This window comes from Mya arenaria, chromosome 12 (genome assembly GCF_026914265.1).
Source record: "Mya arenaria isolate MELC-2E11 chromosome 12, ASM2691426v1".
In the NCBI taxonomy this organism is placed as follows: Eukaryota; Metazoa; Mollusca; class Bivalvia; order Myida; family Myidae; genus Mya; species Mya arenaria.
Genome location: NC_069133.1, coordinates 51779785 through 51799269, shown reverse-complemented (window position 1 = coordinate 51799269; position 19485 = coordinate 51779785). Strand labels below are relative to the sequence as shown.

Below are 19485 nucleotides of genomic sequence, written 5' to 3'. Positions count from 1 at the left end.
TATCGTCCGGAAACCGTTTTTCTATTTTTAGTAACAGTGACCTTGACCTTGGCCCCTCCAGCCCCAATATCGAACTTGACCTGTATCTTCTGATGTTACACCTGTGTACCAAAAATTGTTCAAATCTGTCTAGCCTTTCATGAGTTATCGTCCGGAAACCGTTTTTCTATTTTTAGTAACAGTGACCTTGACCTTGGCCCCTCCAGCCCCAATATCGAACTTGACCTGTATCTTCTGATGTTACACCTGTGTACCAAAAATTATTCAAATCTGTCAAGCCTTTCATGAGTTATCGTCCGGAAACTGTTATTCTATTTTTAGTAACAGTGACCTTGACCTTGGCCCCACCAGCCCCAATATCGAACTTGACCTGTATCTTCTGATGTTACACCTGTGTACCAAAAATTTTTCAAATCTGTCTAGCCTTTCACGATTTCTCATCCGGAAACCGTTTTTCTATTTTTAGTAACAGTGACCTTGACCTTGGCCCCACCAGCCCCAATATCGAACTTGACCTGTATCTTCTGATGTTACACCTGTGTACCAAAAATTGTTCAGCCTTTCATGAGTTATCGTCCGGAAACCGTTTTTCTACTTTTAGTAACAGTGACCTTGACCGTGGCCCCACCAGTCCCAATATCCAACTTGACCTGTATCTTCTGATGTTACACCTGTGTACCAAAAATTGTTCAAATCTGTCTAGCCTTTCATGAGTTATCGTCCGGAAACCGTTTTTCTATTTTTAGTAACAGTGACCTTGACCTTGGCCCCTCCAGCCCCAATATCGAACTTGATCTGTATCTTCTGATGTTACACCTGTGTACCAAAAATTGTTCAAATCTGTCAAGCCTTTCATGAGTTATCGTCCGGAAACTGTTATTCTATTTTTAGTAACAGTGACCTTGACCTTGGCCCCACCAGCCCCAATATCGAACTTGACCTGTATCTTCTGATGTTACACCTGTGTACCAAAAAATTTTCAAATCTGTCTAGCCTTTCACGATTTATCATCCGGAAACCGTTTTTCTATTTTTAGTAACAGTGACCTTGACCTTGGCCCCACCAGCCCCAATATCAAACTTGACCTGTATCTTCTGATGTTACACCTGTGTACCAAAAATTGTTCAAATCTGTCAAGCCTTTCGTGAGTTATCGTCCGGAAACCGTTTTTCTACTTTTAGTAACAGTGACCTTGACCGTGGCCCCACCAGTCCCAATATCCAACTTGACCTGTATCTTCTGATGTTACACCTGTGTACCAAAAATTGTTCAAATCTGTCTAGCCTTTCATGAGTTATCGTCCGGAAACCGTTTTTCTATTTTTAGTAACAGTGACCTTGACCCCTCCAGCCCCAATATCGAACCTGACCTGTATCTTCTGATGTTACACCTGTGTACCAAAAATTGTTCAAATCTGTCAAGCCTTTCATGAAATATCGTCCGGAAACCGTTATTCTATTTTAAGTAACAGTGACCTTGACCTTGGCCCCACCAGCCCCAAAATCGAACTTGACCTGTATCTTCTGATGTTACACCTGTGTACCAAAAATTGTTCAAATCTGTCTAGCCTTTCACGATTTATCGTCCGGAAACCGTTTTTCTATTTTTAATAACAGTGACCTTGACCTTGGCCCCACCAGCCCCAATATCGAACTTGACCTGTATCTTCTGATGTTACACCTGTGTACCAAAAATTGTTCAAATCTGTCAAGCTTTTCATGAGTTATCGTCCGGAAACCGTTTTTCTACTTTTAGTAACAGTGACCTTGACCTTGGCCCCTACAGCCCCAATATCGAACTTGACCTGTATCTTCTGATGTTACACCTGTGTACCAAAAATTGTTCAAATCTGTCAAGCCTTTCATGAGTTATCGTACGGAAACTTTTCTATTTTTAGTAACAGTGACCTTGACCTTGGCCCCACCAGCCCCAATATCGAACTTGACCTGTATCTTTTGATGTTACACCTGTGTATCAAAAATTTTTCAAATCTGTCAAGCCTTTCATGATTTATCGTCCGGAAACTGTTTTTCTATTTTTAGTAACAGTGACCTTGACTTTGGCCCCACCAGCCCCAATATCGAACTTAGCTGTATCTTCTGATGTTACACCTGTGTACCAAAAATTGTTCAAATCTGTCAAGCTTTTCATGAGTTATCGTCCGGAAACTATGAAAACTGACAGACCGACCGACCGACAGACAGGCCGACCGATCGACCGACCGACCGACAAGCTCACTCCTATATACCCCCTCAAACTTCGTTTGTGGGGGTATAATGATGCCAAGTGAGAGTATAAAAATTTGGGATTGTTAATGTATGATGTGTTCACATCATTGAAAAGCTAAACCTGAGACTGTTAAAAAAGACTTAAAAAGAGTGAGACAAGTATTTGAATAATCTCTCATAAAATTTGTTTTCAAGCGATGAATAATGTTATCAAATGTATAAATTAAAATACATTATTTCTTTTATATTCACCTACTGATGATCTGACAAAATGCATCTTTCAAGTACAAACAAACCTAAACGTATTCACTAAGTCTCCTTATTCAACTTTCCCATCCTTTTCAGCACCACAATCTGATGTTACACTTTCATCGCGTTCTAGACTTTTACGCGACACTTGGTCTGCATCATTAACATTTTCACTTTCATTATCTTCAGGTATACCTACTGTCTCAGGTAAAGAAGCACTTGAACCAAACTTTTTTCTTGCCCCAAAACTCATCATAAAACTCCTATTAGAGCGCTGGAACAAGCTAGCTCCATGCAAGTCTCTTGATGCAGCATGGCGCCTTGGTATTAAACTTCCTGAATGTTTACTACTCGAATTATTTGAACTTTTATTACTTTTAACTTCAGAATCACTAAAACTTCCACTATAATCCATACTTTTTGATTCTTCATAATCATGTGACACAAGAGTCTGTTCATGTGATACATTATCATGATCATGTGACATAGGTTTTTGATCATGTGACACCAACAGATGATCACATGACTCCATTTCCTGCTCAGACATTTCACCATCCGACACAATTGACGAAGCCTCCTGCCTTGCATGAGGAACACGCATATTAAACCCACCTGTCGGCTCAATGGCTGTGGTATCTGTAATTAGAGTCAATTCTGTGTAGGAATCGGCAGAAAATATCTGACTGAAGTTTTTCGGAACAGGAATATCTCCACCCGAGGCCCGTCTTTCCTGTGGGATGTTTTCAGGCTCAGGTGAAACTCCAGTTTTCTGTTCTGGGGAGTGGCTTCTTTCCTTCTTTGCTGTGTTTTCCTGTGTCTGTGAATTCGTATCTGCCTCATTTTCTTGATGATATTTTTCAATTATATGGTAGGAATGGCCCAGTAGTATAATGCTGTTTAGAACTTTGAAAGACATGAGGCTGAAACAAAAATAAGACATATTACCTGGCTATCAGTATGTATGTATGTGGAATATGTTTGGAGACATGTAAATGGGTAGAGAAAAACTTTGTCTTTGTAAGATGAATTCTCATTGGTCTGTCACAACAAGCTCGTTGTTTAATTCAATATTTTCCTACAGCAATGAAAATACACTTTACATTGACGGTGTTGATGCACTATTAACGTCATTGTATGGACTGTTTTCTTCAGGATGCCCTTACACAGAGACTTCAAAAACACAATACAACACAATGGCAATCCATGTTACCCACATCAATTTACTGGATATACCAATTTCTTTTACTTAACTGTTTATCAAAAATAATGTACATGTATTGCGTTTTTGTTTTGTTTTTTCTTCTTTTTATTTCCTTAAATCTACACCAACAATTCAAAGTAGCAAAATCTTAACTTACCATAAATACAGTAAGGCAAGTATTGTGTAATCCATAGTTGTTGTCAATCTGACTGACCGAGAGACAATAAGATACAGCAAGCAGGCCAGGGGCAGGGGAGTGAGGCCCATTCTCCGCGATACCAGGTCAGAGTGGTCAGTGAACGCCTGAAATTGGAGAAATTTTTAGTAACAGTCTATCTTACCAACCAGATTATTATCATGAGTACCAAGGTGGCAAGGGGTAAGGGGGTGAGGCAAGCCAGGAGCTGTGGGTGAGACGGACCTGGGTATGGGTAGTATAACCCATCCTCTCAATACCAGGTTAGAGTGGAGTCAGTGAACGCCTGAAACTGGAGAAAATTGGAGAACATTTAGGGAAAGAGCCTTACTAACCAGAAGTCAATCATGCATAGCAGAGAGGCCAGTGGTAGGAGGTGAGGAAAGCCATGGACTGGGGATGAGGCTGGCCATTTTTTTCAAGATACCAGGTCTGAGTGGTCATTGAATGCCTAAAATAATGAGTAGAACTAGTAATAGTTCATTGTGGTGGCCAGTCTTTAACTCAACGGGAAGACTGATCAGGAGGCACTTAGGAATACCAGGCAGACCATGGGCAGGTGGTCGAGCCATGCCAGGTACTGCGGTTGAGGGAAGACAGGGGCTGAAAGGTAAGGCAAGCGATAGGCGAGGAGGAGAGCCAAGTAGGGGGCTGGGGTTGTGGCAAGGTAGGGGCAAGGAGGAGAGCCATGTCAGGGGCTTAGGGATGAGGCAAGCCAGCTGCTGGGGATTGAGGCAAACCAGGGGCTCGGGAGTGAGGCAAGCCAGCAGATGTCGATGAGGCAATGCACCGGCTTGGACATAAGGCAAGCCAGCAGCTTCGGAGTGAGGCAAGCCAGGGGCTGGGGATGAGGCAAGTCAGGGGCTGGGGGTGAGGGAAGTCAGAGGCTGGGGGAAAAGGCAAGTCAGTGGCTGGGGGTGAGGCAAGCCAGGGGCAGGGGGGAGAGGCAAACTAGGGCCGGGGGTTGAGGAAAGTCAGGGGCTTGGGGTAGGGCCCATTTCCAACATACATGGTCCAAATAATCAATGAACGCCTAAAAAAGAACACAATATAGATTTGTAGAAAAAGCATACAGAACAACATGTACATGTAAATATGTGTGTATCTTATACATCAGTACTGATTTGTTTTCGCATAAAAATCACTTGTGCATGTAGCTACAAAACTTAATTCATTGATAAAATCTGCAAAACAATCTGGTGCTTTTTGCACTTCCTACATTGTTTCGACTGAATCTTCCTTTACTTACACCATCCAGGTACATCCAGGTACATCCAGGTACATACTAATACACTGTGTTTGTGTACATTGTATGCATTGAAAATGGCATGTCAAAAAGCATGAGGAAATTGTTTTATGCAAGTATTAGTGAGAAAACAAGTAGAAATTAGAGAGAGATTTCGAAAACAACTGTCAAGCTCAACTGCATCTTTTACCTGAAAGTACTTGTAGCTACTTGTACAGATACACAGGTTGCTTTGTTACCTCTATGTTCGCATCAGTAGATATTTGAACTCACCTGCGACTGTCTACTGGAGGCCATGTCAAGGGCCAGTTTCACCTTGAACTCTCCGTATACCTGGAAAAATATGTGAACCTTGTTGTTGGTATGTATGGTCCAAGCACATTCAGTGTCATCATTAAACATTGAACTGTGGAGTGCTTTGAAATTTACTTTAATCCTTAAATGGACTTGTTCATGTGTAAGACATCAAAGACAAACATTGCCAACATACAATCTGGGAGCAAGTCCATTTAAGTTTTCTTGAAAAGTAAAAAAAGAAATAAACCAAGTGTGACCTTGACCTTAGAGGTAGGGACACGGGTCTTGCACGCGACACGTCGTCTGAGTATGTGGAACACATGTGGCAAGTTATTTTAAAATCTGTCCATACAAGGGAAAGTTACAGCCCGGACACGATATGCAGCACTCCATTGTGAATAAACACTAAGTGTGACCTTGACCTTAGAGGTAGGGACACAGGTCTTGCACGCGACACGTCGTCTTGGTATGTGGAACACATGTGGCAAGTTATTTTAAAATCTGTCCATACAAGGGAAAGTTACAGCCCGGACACGATATGCAGCACTCCATTGTGAATAAACACTTAGTGTGACCTTGACCTTAGAGGTAGGGACACGGGTCTTGCATGCAACACGTCGTCTTGGTATGTGGAACTCATGTGGCAAGTTATTTTAAAATCTGTCCATACAAGGGAAAGTTACAGCCCGGACACGAGTTATTGAGCCGGACACACGGACACACGGACGGTGCGATTTTAATATGCCCACCTTCTGGGGCATGCACATGCATTACACATACTCACATCAGCGAGGATTTCATTAAATTTGAGAACAAAAGCATGTTTTCCCCAGTCAACTAGGACTTCCGAGATCAGTACAATGATGGCGTCCGGTAGGAGGACCCACAGGTGTTCTGAAAATAGCAGCATCTAGTGAAACAAAATGGCATACCTGCATATTTAATACTTTTACTACTTTTAAAAGTCCCCAAAAAGTCAATAGCATAATATGATATTGACTTTTTGGGGAAAGTCTTTCAATTCATAAAACATAGTGAAGTCTTTCAATTCAATAAATTTTACAACCTATTTGTACGATATCGACTAGAAAATAAACACTAGAGCTTTGTTAGTGAAACAACCACAATATTGAGCAATGTTGAGCCCGCTGCTGAATAGTTAACATGGAACAGTTCTGTAAAAGGTTGTCAAATTAAACATCACTATGTTTTATGAACTTTAAACTCATGTTGTTTCGTTAGCATTGTTTGTTGACTAGAAATGTTATTAGTGGCAGCTTGATGGCTATAGATAACAGGTATGATAAACAAGGGAAAATGAAAAAAAATCTGACAAATGGACAATAAATGCAACCTTGACCTTTACGCTGGACCAAGTTAAAGCCCAGACAAGCCAGAATACAAGGAATTTGGGCCAATAATCCTTCAGTGTGGCCTTAACCTTCGACCTAATGAACATGACATGTTGGCTTGTCTTGGTGAACATTTGTGCAAAAAAAATAAAAATCCCCAGGTTCATGGCCAATTACAGCTCAAGGAATTTTGAAACCATTGACCCTTACATGGGACGTTGACCTTTGACCTAATGATATGAGTCTTGCAGGCAACATGCATACTTGTTATTGTTAACATTTCTGCCGAGTAATTATAAAATCCTCAAGTGAATGGCCAAGTAACAGCCCAGACAAGCCATCATCTGACAGACTGACAAACAGGCTGATGCACTTACATTCATTTAACTGATCGCCATAATTGTGACAACTAAGTCAAGCTCTCAGCAAAAAAAAAATAAGTGGAAAAAAAATTAAGATGTTCTGATAGTAATATTGATTATCATTGTTTATAATGTATGTAAATAGACACATACAATAATAACTGTAGAATTCTCATTTTCCCATAAAACTTCTCATCAAGGAAACAGATGGCTGTAATAACAAGAAATATTAGTATACAGATGGTTCAGGTTATAGAGATATTCAATATTTTGTTGTCATGTTTTGAGGTAGAAATGGCAACAGGTCCTTAAATTTACATTGTATGGCCAGAATATGAAGACAAAAGTTTATTGAGCACAAATCATAATTATATGCCACACTTGCATCCAATAAATTTTCCTTTAAGGGATACTCATATTTAATCATAAAATCAATGCATAGAAATGTATAACAAACATTTTGAGTGATAAACCAACTAGCTTAATAATGCATTTATGGAAAAATATTCATATCTGATTATAAGATTGTAACTGTGTATTTCATAGCTAAAAATGCACAAAAATTAAATGACTGGTTGGTCCTAAAAGATTTACAGTGATCAATTATTGTCTCATAAGGTAGGAATATTGCATTTTCTGCACCTTTCTTTCAAATTAAACATGGTATCCTTCATAAGAACCATTATCTTTTTATATTTATTCATCGTTTTTGGTAAATTAAAACAATTGTGTTAATTGTAGTACTGCTTATTTGGAGTAAGAGGGCATCTTTGAATTAGCTGGTTGATACAGGATAAGACAATATCTGTCAATAACTTGTTCTGAACAAGAGATCCTTTGAAAGCACAAAATACAAACAAGGAACAAAATTAGCTGTCACAGTCAATAAGATTGGGACTGCCAATTGATGTGAAGGACATTCATTAAGAATTCAAAAGTGGAAGTTTAATCTTCCTTGCCATCCCTGATTGAAGTTTCTACTAAAATATGCCAACATCAAAAAAGTGTATTTAAACAATTATTTTTTATTCAAATTATTGAAAAAGACACCTTAAATGTAACATAAGCACCCTGTTTGATACCTTGAACTTCAATCCTTCACCTAAGCAATTTTATTCAAAATGTTGGAAGTTTATGGCCTCATTTTTGGAAGTTCTAGCCTATTTCAAGGGAATAATATACTCCCAAACTTTCATTTTAATGGAAGCCCTGTCAGATGGTTATGTGAATTTCAACTAGGTCAACATTTCTTAGACCCACCTTAAACGATATTCTTAACTTCTACTGACATAAAGAAGACAAAACTACAGGTTTTATTCAGAACCCAGGCAAACATGGTCATGTAACATATGCAGACATCAAATATTGACATATATGTACCTCATATTTAATTGTAAACTTAACCTTAATAACTATTTTGTACCTTAATCCAAGGTGACAGTATTTATGTTCAACATGCCAACAACATACTGCATAATAATATACCCTCATTTTTATATGTAATCATATGTTGACACGGCTAAAACACGGTATTTGTCCATTTTATATTTTTTGGTTGTTATACATAGATTGAAGGAAAGTGTGTGATTTCAAACTTAATTCTTTGCAGCCAAAGCATGTAACCTAGTCCACTCCTGCTGGCCTCCAAATTTCAAGTGAAAATATCAATTTGTATTCGAGTAACAGCAAAAAACATATCCCAAAAATGGCCATTTTCAAGCGTTATGCTGTCTCATTTGATTTTTTTATATATTCAAACTGTTATATATCTATTTTGCATGATGATTTGGAAAAAATGCATTACCTCAGCTTATAGAAAATTTCAAGTGCTAAATTTTGGTGGGTAAATCAAGAAAATAGACAAATTATTACAGAAAATATAACTTATTAACATAAAGTGGTGCTTTTGCCAATTTTTCAAAATCACAATAAGTATCCCTTGTTATATGCATGAAAAACATTGAAAATTCACCCATTTACAAGTGATAACTGTTTTGTAAGACTGATTATTAATCAAACTTCCAATTTTTTGTTGCTTTGGGCATTCATGATTCACATTCTTAAAAAGAAGGAGGTTCACCTGTAAGATTTTCAGGGTTAAAAAATCTGTAGAGTCCGTAACCATGGGTTTGTATCTACATATGTATTAATGACAGAAATGTGGCATTCCACAAATAAAAACCTCTGTATGAGTATGTTTAATGGCTGAAATATTTTTGGAATATTTTGATTTTAAGTTGCATTTTTTTACATATTTAATGTTACGGACACTATAAAATCTGCCTTCAAATTTTGATTTGAAATTTCCATTGTTTTCAATAGCATATTTCCTTATATTTTTTCATGGTAAAAGCAATTTTTTTATTGTGCATTATTGCATCATCTTTTAACTATTGGAAAATACCAATAAAAGGGCTGATGCAACAATATTTGTGATGAATTATTGCATCATCCAAAACAACCGCCTTTCTAAGAAATACAACAGTCCAGCTGTAATGATGGAATCAGCTAAGAAAATGGCTTATTTTGGGTAATAGTCGGTCAGATTCCAGCAAGAAGTCCTTTCAAATGGAAAACACTAAAGGTGTTGGTTCCAGTGATGCTCTAGGTATGTATTATCCTTATCTAAACATTCCATGCTATGTTACGTAGGGTCCGTAACCAAAACCATATGTCTGTACATGATGCCCTGAATTAATGCAATTGTCCACATGAAATGCACATGTTGTGATGCTTATTTGTTGAAATTGCCATGCCCAACATATAACAAACTAAAATGGTCTTAACAGGTTGTTTAATGGAAATCCTATGACAGTATGACACACAATTTCATTTTGTGTAGCCTATTACGGAGCCGAGATGAAATATTTTTACATAAAGATTGGCGTGTATGCCAATGAATACAATCAGTGTTATAATATACAGATCACAGACACAGTGGATACTTGTTAAATGTACAGAATTGAAGCTTAAGTAATATTTGATTTGTACTTGTACTCAGGTTACAGACTCTACAAAATACGGCCACTTGTTTCTAAGTCTACTGTAAGTATGTTCAAAAACATTTTTATGAACAGAAACAATACAATTGAACCATATAGGGACATTTATACCTTTTGAGGTTTTTCTTTTCACAAAACCTGTCTTTATATGAAGATTTATATACCATATATATTAATATTCTAAGGTATACATTGAACCCAACCGTTTAAGGTTAATTAATATTCAGAATGTCTTTTTACAGAAGAGAGCCGAAAATCATCACTGCGATCTCGGAAACTTGAAAAAAATGCTGAAATGAATGCTGAAAAGAATGAAGACATAGAAAAGAAGCAAAAGGAGAAAAACAGGCTGAAAGTCAAGGCATGGAGAATGCGTCAGAAAACAGAAAACTCCACAAAATATTCTGAAATCAAAAAGAAAGACACAGAAAGAAAGAAGGAAGCTCGAATGAAAGTGAAACTCATGGCCAATTCAGATCCTGAATTAAAAGCCTCCTTTAGAAAGAAAAAAGCTGAAGAAATGAAAAGATACAGACAGAGAAAAAAGATGAAAACAACATGTTCTTCTGAAGATCCTGGTGTTAAAGAGAGTAAGAAACCGGCTCTGGAAGAAAAAAAGAAAAAAGCTGTGAAGCGAACACAAGCCTGGAGAATGCGAATTAAACTTAAGTCTCCTACAATTCCAATTGTTAACACAGTTGATGAAAATGACAGTCATGGAGAAAGCAGACAGAACAAAAGTAACTGATTCCGTGCAACAATATACAGACGAGCGCAAATGGTGAAAGGCATTCTGCCTAGGACACCAAAGAAGAAAGCCGCCATTTTAAAGAAGCTTATTGAGTCACCTTCAACATCCAAAGTACTTTCTGACCAAGGAGTAACAATGACACCAGCTTGTAAGAAGAAACTTGAAGTAGCAGATGCTATAGTGAATTCCTTGAAAGAAAGTATTTCCGAAGTAAACATTGGTATTCGAAAAGACAGAGAAAAGAAACATGCCTATGATGTAATACGTGAATCAGTACTAAGGAAATACAAAAAGATCACAGTTAGTAAATATTTCAATGTGTCTTACAAGACAAGGAAGATGAGAAATGAATGGTGGAAAAAGAAACAGAGAAAAACAAGATGTGATGTGATAAGTGATCATGTGAAACAATCAGTGAAAGAGTTCTACCTGAGTGCTGAAATTAGCAGAGAGGTGCCATCCAAACGTGATGTTGTTAGAATCAAAACTCAGACTGGTATGAAAGAAACACTACAGAAACATGTGATGACAATGACACTAGAAGAAGCACACAAGTTATACAAAACAAGAAACCCCAATCATAAAATAGGACTTACATCATTCAGCAAACTAAAACCAGTTAATGTAAAGAAAGTGTCCGAGACAAGCAGACGGTCATGCCTGTGCCAGACTTGTTGTAATGTAGCCCTGAAAGTAGAAGCACTTACAACATTGAAACGAGTTGTAAAAGAGACTGACATGACAGAAGACATTAAGATTGATAAGAAGAGTCTGAGTGATGCAACATTCTGCAGCTATGAACAAGAGCCATCTTTAAAATGTGTGTCAAGAAATTGTGAAAAATGTGGAGTACAAGGCCTTCAAAAGTATTTGGCGACTATGGAAGAAAAGAACAGAGATGGGATGGTGTCATGGTATCAATGGGAAAGCATTGAAATAAAGAAATATGACAAAGTAAAGCGCTGCGTTTCTTGTGTGCCCAAAGAAGCTGATTTCAAAGTGTTTTTGACAGCTTTAGAGAAAGACATGATGGTGTACCCAGAGCATGCATTTAGAGCATCCTGGCAACAGAAACAAATGGGTGTATGTGTAGAGAAATTAACAAAGGGATCTGTAGCCATGGTAATGGATTTCAGTGAGAACTAAGCATGTGTCTTCCAAAGTGAAGTGCAGTCAGGGTTCTTTGATAGAAACCAGGTAACTGTACATCCAATGATGTGCTACTATAAAAAAAGTCTTGATGACAAAGATGTTACAGTAAAACATGCCATCATTGGAATAAGTGAAGAAACCAAACATGATGCGGATTTAGCAATTGTCTTCGAGAATCAAGCCATTAAATTACTAGAAAGCAGAGGGGTGAAGATTGGTGAACTCCACGAGTGGACTGATGGGTGTGCAGCCCAGTACAAGGGGAAAAAGGCGTTTGCTGATATCAGTCTCAGAAAGCAGCCCAAAATGACTTGAAACTACTTTGAAACGTCTCATGGAAAGAATGTCTGTGATGGGTTGGGTGCAACTGTAAAGAATGCTTGTTATCGTGCTGTAATAAGTAACAGGAAAGTTCTTGGTAATGCTGAAGACGTTTACCAATTTTGTCAAGAAACTCTGAATATGGAAGTAGTGGACACTGTAAAAAGCACTCTGTCGAGAAGAGAATTTGTATTTGTTGAAAATGTGAATAGAAACCGACCAGAAACAAATGTACAAACATTAACTGGAACACGGAAGCTGCACTCTGTTAAGTCTGTTGGTAAAGACTATGAGCTGAACTCAAGGAAACTTAGTTGTTACTGTGATGCTTGTGTGAATGGTGTAACATCAAAATGTGAGAATGTAGACATAGTTAATAAGTGGGAGAAAAGAAACCTTGATGTTATTAGTAAAGTCCAAGAAAAACTAAATGTAAAGAAAAAACAACCATCTAACAAGGAGCAGCCTAAAGCAACCTGCAAAGAACAAACAAAAGGACAGAAACAAATAACTTTGAAAAGAAAATCGGAGACCAAGCAACCAAAAGCCAAGAGGAGAAAAATAGAAGAGACAGCAGCAACAACATCCCAACAAGATACAGCCTTTCAACCTGGTGATTTTGTTACCGTTGGGCTCAAACCGAGAAAAGGACCCATAAGTGTTTACGTTGCTGAAATTACAAGTAAATCTGAAACAGAATATGGGCTTAAATATATGAAGAAAGCTGGAAACGCATATGTGTGGCCTGAGAAGTCAGACGTTTCTCAGGAGCCAACAGAACATATCATTTCAAAGCTAGAAGCTCCTGAACTTGTCAATGAAAGAGGTCATTTTAAATTCAATACACAGGAACTCAGCAAAGTTAAAGTTAATCTGTTGAAAATACACAAACATGTGTATTTCAAATAGAAAATGTTGAGCATGTGTTGGTTCTTACAATGTGTAGAGTCCGTAACCGTAGTGCAGTCTATTTCTATCTCATACAAAAAATATGTTCTATTGATATAAACAGCAGAAACTGACTATACTTGATAGGAAAAGTGTTTATTTTAGAAAAACAATGTGCTTGGGGCACTTGGTTCTACAAACTTTAAAAGTTACAGTTAAAGTTGTGTGATCAAAGTTGTTTTTGTCAATTTTTAGAGTTCATCGCAACTGGGATGAAATATGTTTTTTTTTATGCTTATCTCAAGCAGAGATTTTATGCATTTGTTTGTTAACATTCTAATTGTTAGTTTTCTGTGTTAACCTGAATAATACAGACTTGTTTCCATTAAAATCTTTGTTGTTATATGCCTGTTGTAGTGTCTGTAACCTTACACTGACCTGTATGTAAAAGTCGCCAAAAAAATAAATTTATAAAAGCGACTGTAGGAAAACAAATATCATTTCCAATGACTGAAACTTTAAACTAAAAATGGACAAAATTTCATGGCCCTGCATGGAAGTTCATTTTTCCACCTTGGTGAGACACTTAGGTGGACAAATACCGTGTTTTAGCCTACGTAGAGAGTCCCACTGAGAATGCTCCTTGACAGCAATATTGTATATTTAACCAAGTCAATGTCCTCTAAGCACCATGTTAACCGGTATTCCATTTTCAAGTGTTCAAAATCCCTAGCAATGTGTCAGTGAAGTCAACATTAGCCTACTGTCTTACCCAAGTCCCAGGCGACAGCATTCATGTTACGAATGCAGACAAGCGAGAGGAGAACAACATAGTGGAACCTCTCCTTCACATCACTGCAGGCTATCTGGTATAGGTGGTTAATATCCACCTTTTTAAACAGGTGCGATTTTATCTCTACAAACTGAAATGTGAGATGCAAAGTACATGTTGTTGTTGTTGTAGAGTTTATAAAGGTCTGCCCGCGCCCTATAATGGCTGCATTATGGCTGGACCCTGTCACATCCCCAAGTGTGACTTAAACAGAATTTTGAAGCCAAAGAGGGAGTTTTACTCCCATCAGTTGATGGGATATTCGCCAAAGGAGTCATTTTGTACCCAAAATGCTACGAAACCGGCGATGAATGACATCTAGAGTGGTCCCACAGCTCTACAAAGTATATATAATGATTGATATTTATATATATCACGCCTCCAACATAAATGATGCAACGCCATTGGTCCAGGACTGATAAAACGGTGACTTATCTTTATATTGTATCAAAATGGCGTCTATTTTCCAATTCTGATGATTATTCCGATGAATTAATGAAACATGTAAACAGGTTGTCAACGTGAGATAAACGTTACAGGGTTAGTAGGTGACCCAATATGGAATATTTGGGGCAAAGAAAACCATATCAGGTGACAGCGAAGAAAGATATGGTGTCCTTTGCCCCGTATATCCCATATCCAGTCACCTACTAACCCCGAAACTTATAATATGTCATGATAGTTAAGAGAGGAAAAGTTCACATTTCTGATAAATTTAAAGTTAAATCTTCATGTAACAAATGCAGACAACAAGTATAGACATACTCAATATATTATAAGAACCTCCTCACATTTAGTAGACTGTCAATTTCAATTATATGTCTAATGTGAGAACAAAAATAGACTTTCAAATTAAATGTATATTATGATATAGCAAGCTTAGAATAAAAGTGACATCTAAATTAAGAAGCAATGATGAAAACACCAATGCTATCACAATACATCTCTTTTTTTCTTAAAAAAATGGACTGGCTTAAAAATTGTGAATATACTGGTAATACCATCGAATAAAATAAAACTACACAAAATCTTACATTGTTTGACATCATGATGACTAGAAGTGACTTATTATGGGAGTTGAAGGCGACGTTGAGCACCGTTGCTTGGAACAGGATCAGTAATGTGTGGGCAACAAAGCAGTGTTAAGGTAATAATGTTTACAAGGTTACCGTATTTTTTTAAAGTTACAAACATAAAATCTGAAATTTTATTAACAGGCAAAATTAATGTATACTGCTGATTTCTATAAAATCTATATTATATAGTTTTAATGTAGTGCAAAATGCAGACATAAATGGTACATAAAGTATGAAAGTGTTGCCTTTGGTGTCAAAGTTTTCGTAAATGAATGCTGCCTCCTTCAGTGCAATACAAGTTTTCTTCAGTGACAATATTACATATCATTAGTCTTGGTTATAAGCAGTAGCTATTTTCAAATTTGTACTAAAAAAAAAGGGCTTCTTTTTTAATACCATCATGCCACCACAAAGGATACTGACATACACGATAGCAATAACAAGATGGGCAAGAGTTCCAAAATGCTCCCTTCTCCTGCCTCTAGGCTCCGTTGCCGTCCAGAACAGAGCATCCAGTATGTCATGGCCAACAGTTGACAAAAGGCGGTCAGCCATCTGAAGATTATTGTATATTTCTAGATGTACAGCTTCAGTGTAAGATCATCCAAATTAGATTGTCTAAACAATAATAGGAATAATGATGAAATGATTTACAACCTTGGTCTTTCTTACATACTATCAGAGAAATGAAGCATTAAAAACAGTAAGGACAACACTGTCCATTGAAAACCTGTCCAATGACCAGTTTTATATGGTAAAAAGAAGAAAGTTACAACAGCACCCGAGACAACACTTGTCTGTTCTTTTTCATGTAAAAAAGGGGCATGACGTGACAATTATAAAGGCAAAGTAAATGGCCTTACTATACATGTGTGTATTGTCAGTGGCAAAGTAAATGGCCTTACTAGACATGTGTGTATTGTCATAGGCAAAGTAAAAGGGCCTTACTATACATGTGTGTATTGTCAGTGGCAAAGTAAATGGCCTTACTATACATGTGTGTATTGTCAGTGGCAAAGTAAATGGCCTTACTATACATGTGTGAATTGTCAGTGGCAAAGTAAATGGCCTTACTATACATGTGTGTATTGTCAGTGGCAAAGTAAATGGCCTTACTATACATGTGTGTATTGTCAGTGGCAAAGTAAATGGCCTTATTATTCATGTGTGTATTGTCAGTGGCCAAGTAAATGGCCTTACTATACATGTGTGTATTGTCAGTGGCAACATGTGTACCATGTTTCATTTGAATATCTAGAACTTATAAGCAAACAAACTTTCCTGTCAATGAATTTGCATAGCTTGAACTAAATGAATTTCTAAAATGATATTTCATTGACAAATTATCTTAAGTAGCAAGGTTTAAGTTCAAAATAACAAAGAAACACTGTCAGGGCACTCACATCAAGCATGTTAAAGAACACATAGAGTTTGATGGTGGCCTGTCCGCGGACTAGATGGTACATCATGGAGGTGTCCACATGACTCACGATGAATGAGCAGACTACCAGCACCACGCCCTTTAGAATGTCACAGATCTGGGCTGGCTCCAGGTATGAACGAGATCTACAGGTCAGAAACATGGTTCGAATTGGGTTTATCTTAAAGATAGGTAGGAGAGCAAAATTAAAAGGAAATGTTTTACAGTAAAAAAAACTATTATCCTTCAAAGCAACCTAACCACTGATATGAAATCAGTTTAAAATACTTTACAGGAGATGAACAGTTTTTCCTCCCACCTCAGATAAGTAGATCCAATAATTTAACCATGCTAGATATTCTTATCTTGCCCACGGGCGAAGATAAAATGCCCGTATGGAACTCCTTTTACCACATTGTAATTACCTCCCTTGTTCAAGACTGTCGTCAGTAGCATCAAGGAAATCTGTCTTATGGTAATATTTAGAAAGCTTATTAATTATTTCTCGCTTCAAATGTCAACATAAAACAGTTTTCACGCACCATTCAAAAAATAATGCTTCATTCTCCTTAGAACTATTTAAAAAGACCAATTTGACTATTAACATTAACTGGATCACTGCGTGTTTATCCATGACAACCACGTGCTATCGCATATCCATACGCAATTATTTTCACTAAGCAAAAAAGAGTTCCAGCAAAAAATACATTTTTACTGAATTTTGTTTAACTGAGGTGGGAGAAAAAGCATCTTCCATAGCCGCTCGTATAAGATAGGTTCATCCCGACCCTCGCGCAGGGTGTTTTGCGGAAACTCGGAAACACCCTACACTCGGGTTGCAATGAACCTATCTTACACTCTTGGCCATGGAAGATACTTATAATCATAATGACACTAAAAAGAAGTCAGCTTATGAAATATTTAAAAAGTTCCAACTTTAATTTTGAAAAAAAAAATCATTTTACTATGGTAGTTTGTTGAATATTTTAAAACTTCTATAACCATAAAAATCAAATTGATGTGTACATGTCAGATATATCTAAATTATACCTTATCAGGCCACATGGAAGAGTAAAGACACGCAGCACTGCAAGTAGAATACGCAATGGCAGGAATGTGAAGATGAACAGGAATGCATCAAGGCATTGGAAAAATCCAAATATTGTGAACTGGAAAATATAACAGCATTGGCAAGTTATCTATGCTATAGATGTTCCATATGTCAATATTTTAAAGAGCATCTTTTATGCTTTTAAGTATTCAAATAATTGTTTTTGACTTTTGATTTAAAATATTACCTAAATTAAGGGTTATAAGTTGCAGATGCATGGCTGGACCCAATAAGGATGTGCAATGCTCCTCCGTGATTTTATTTCAATTTTGTAATGCCTGACTAAAAAATCACTTTTTCTGAAATGTGGCCTTCAGTGACCATTTAAAATAACAGTAACATTTGTAACAAATAACTAAATTATATTTTATTTTCCTTAAGAATAACAACATTTTTCGCAGAGAATGTTAATCAAAATATACCTTTTCAAGTTCTCTGGGGGTTTTCATGAACGTGTAAACTCGCTGCCGCTTTTGCGCATACTTTTCCTCTTCGCGCTCCAACTGATAACCTCGAGTCATCTCAGTTTTGAAGTAGCCCCATACTGACATAGCTGTAAATCATAACGTTCATAACTGTTTATACTTTATAAAACACTAAATGATTTAATGGTAAATATTGATATTTTAAAAATGTTAAGTGTCAGTTTGACATTTGTACCATATCCGAAAAAAGTCCATCCGGATAACAATCAATATTACAAAATCTTACTTCTGAACTGATCTTCAGCAGACTTGTGTGTTTTTTCAGCAGCCATTTCTTGTTCATGGAAAGTATGTTCGTTTAATGCATTGACTTTGATTAAATCATCACTTGTGATTTCAATATATAGGAAAATCCATATCATAAAAGCTTGACGTGCTTGTTTACAAACTTTCGGATGGGTTGGTATGAAATGCATACAACAAAGAAATAGTGTAACGCATACAACATAGGCAAAGAAGGGTTTTCACATTTGCATACAACATACACAAAGAAGGATGTTGAGAAACGCATACAACAAAGAATAAGTACAAAAATATTGACAGTGAAATTTTATTGTTTAAATCAATAAATTATTATGTTTATGAGTTTAGTGAAGTGAAAAATAGTTAATTCACTTTATTTTTGAATTTTGCTTCTAGAATTAAAACCTAATTGATTGTTTTTTAAACTTCTTGTTTTGTTTGAATAGGGAAAAGAACCTTATTTCAAATCATTACAATTGATTTAATGGTTTAATATCTAGATTTATAAAGAAACAATTTATTATTTCTTTTATGAAGACTTTGAAATCGGGGAAAGTAAGACAGAGTCCTTGGATAAATCGTGTTATAGTGTTTTCTTTTCAATAAAATGAGTTGAGAAATAACAAATATACGATTTTCTGGGGCAATTTAAAATGAATGATTTAAAATCGTAAAGATGTGTGTTTCCCATATGTGTAGAATCTGTAGAAACTTTTATTTCATTTATTGACTTTATCTTCTTCTGATCTGTGTATCTTACTCAGCTTCTGTGTATTGATCTTAATCTTTATTGACCTATATGCTGTCTTGTGACAATCCTTTGATTTCATTTATTGACTTCCTTATTATAAACTCACCAAAATTCTGAGACAATACTCCTATTATCCATGATAGCAGGTGCTATGCAATCGTTTGTTTGTTCTTTATTCACACATCGTTAATTTAAGGGATGCCATAAAGATAGGTGTTAGGTGACAAATGAAAAATATATAATGAATCATGATTATGTCATTAATGAATCATGATTATGTCATTTGGACACCTTATGGCAGACAATACCCATAAGTAATCTC

General features: G+C 36.7%; 1 protein-coding gene across 2 annotated transcripts; it reads right to left on the bottom strand.

Moving 5' to 3' along the window:
- Positions 1-577: 577 nt before the first annotated feature.
- Positions 578-18549, bottom strand: LOC128212465 (transmembrane anterior posterior transformation protein 1 homolog). 2 transcript variants are annotated; one of them, XR_008257461.1, is made up of 12 exons: positions 18396-18549; positions 18107-18237; positions 17624-17742; positions 16557-16719; positions 15573-15708; positions 15112-15209; positions 14018-14168; positions 6202-6311; positions 5394-5453; positions 3836-3981; positions 2059-3397; positions 578-1913 (listed from the first exon to the last, which is right to left on the bottom strand). XR_008257461.1 is itself a non-coding variant. In XM_052917940.1 (11 exons), the coding sequence occupies exons 1-11, from the start codon at positions 18529-18531 to the stop codon at positions 2548-2550; spliced, it is 2100 nt and encodes a 699-aa protein (XP_052773900.1). In that variant the 5' UTR covers positions 18532-18549; the 3' UTR covers positions 578-2547. The 2 variants fall into 2 exon arrangements, 1 of the variants encoding a protein (XP_052773900.1); XM_052917940.1 differs by having other exon boundaries at positions 578-3397.
- Positions 18550-19485: the final 936 nt, after the last annotated feature.

Coding starts and splice junctions, on each gene's coding strand:
- LOC128212465 (XM_052917940.1), bottom strand. CDS start 18,531: ATGATATGGATTTTCCTATATATTGAAATCACAAGTGATGATTTAATC. Junction 15,709..16,556: donor TGTTCTTTAACATGCTTGAT/GTGAGTGCCCTG, acceptor AATAATCTTCAG/ATGGCTGACCGCCTTTTGTC. Junction 15,210..15,572: donor TATTGCTATCGTGTATGTCA/GTATCCTTTGTG, acceptor AACACTGCTTTG/TTGCCCACACATTACTGATC.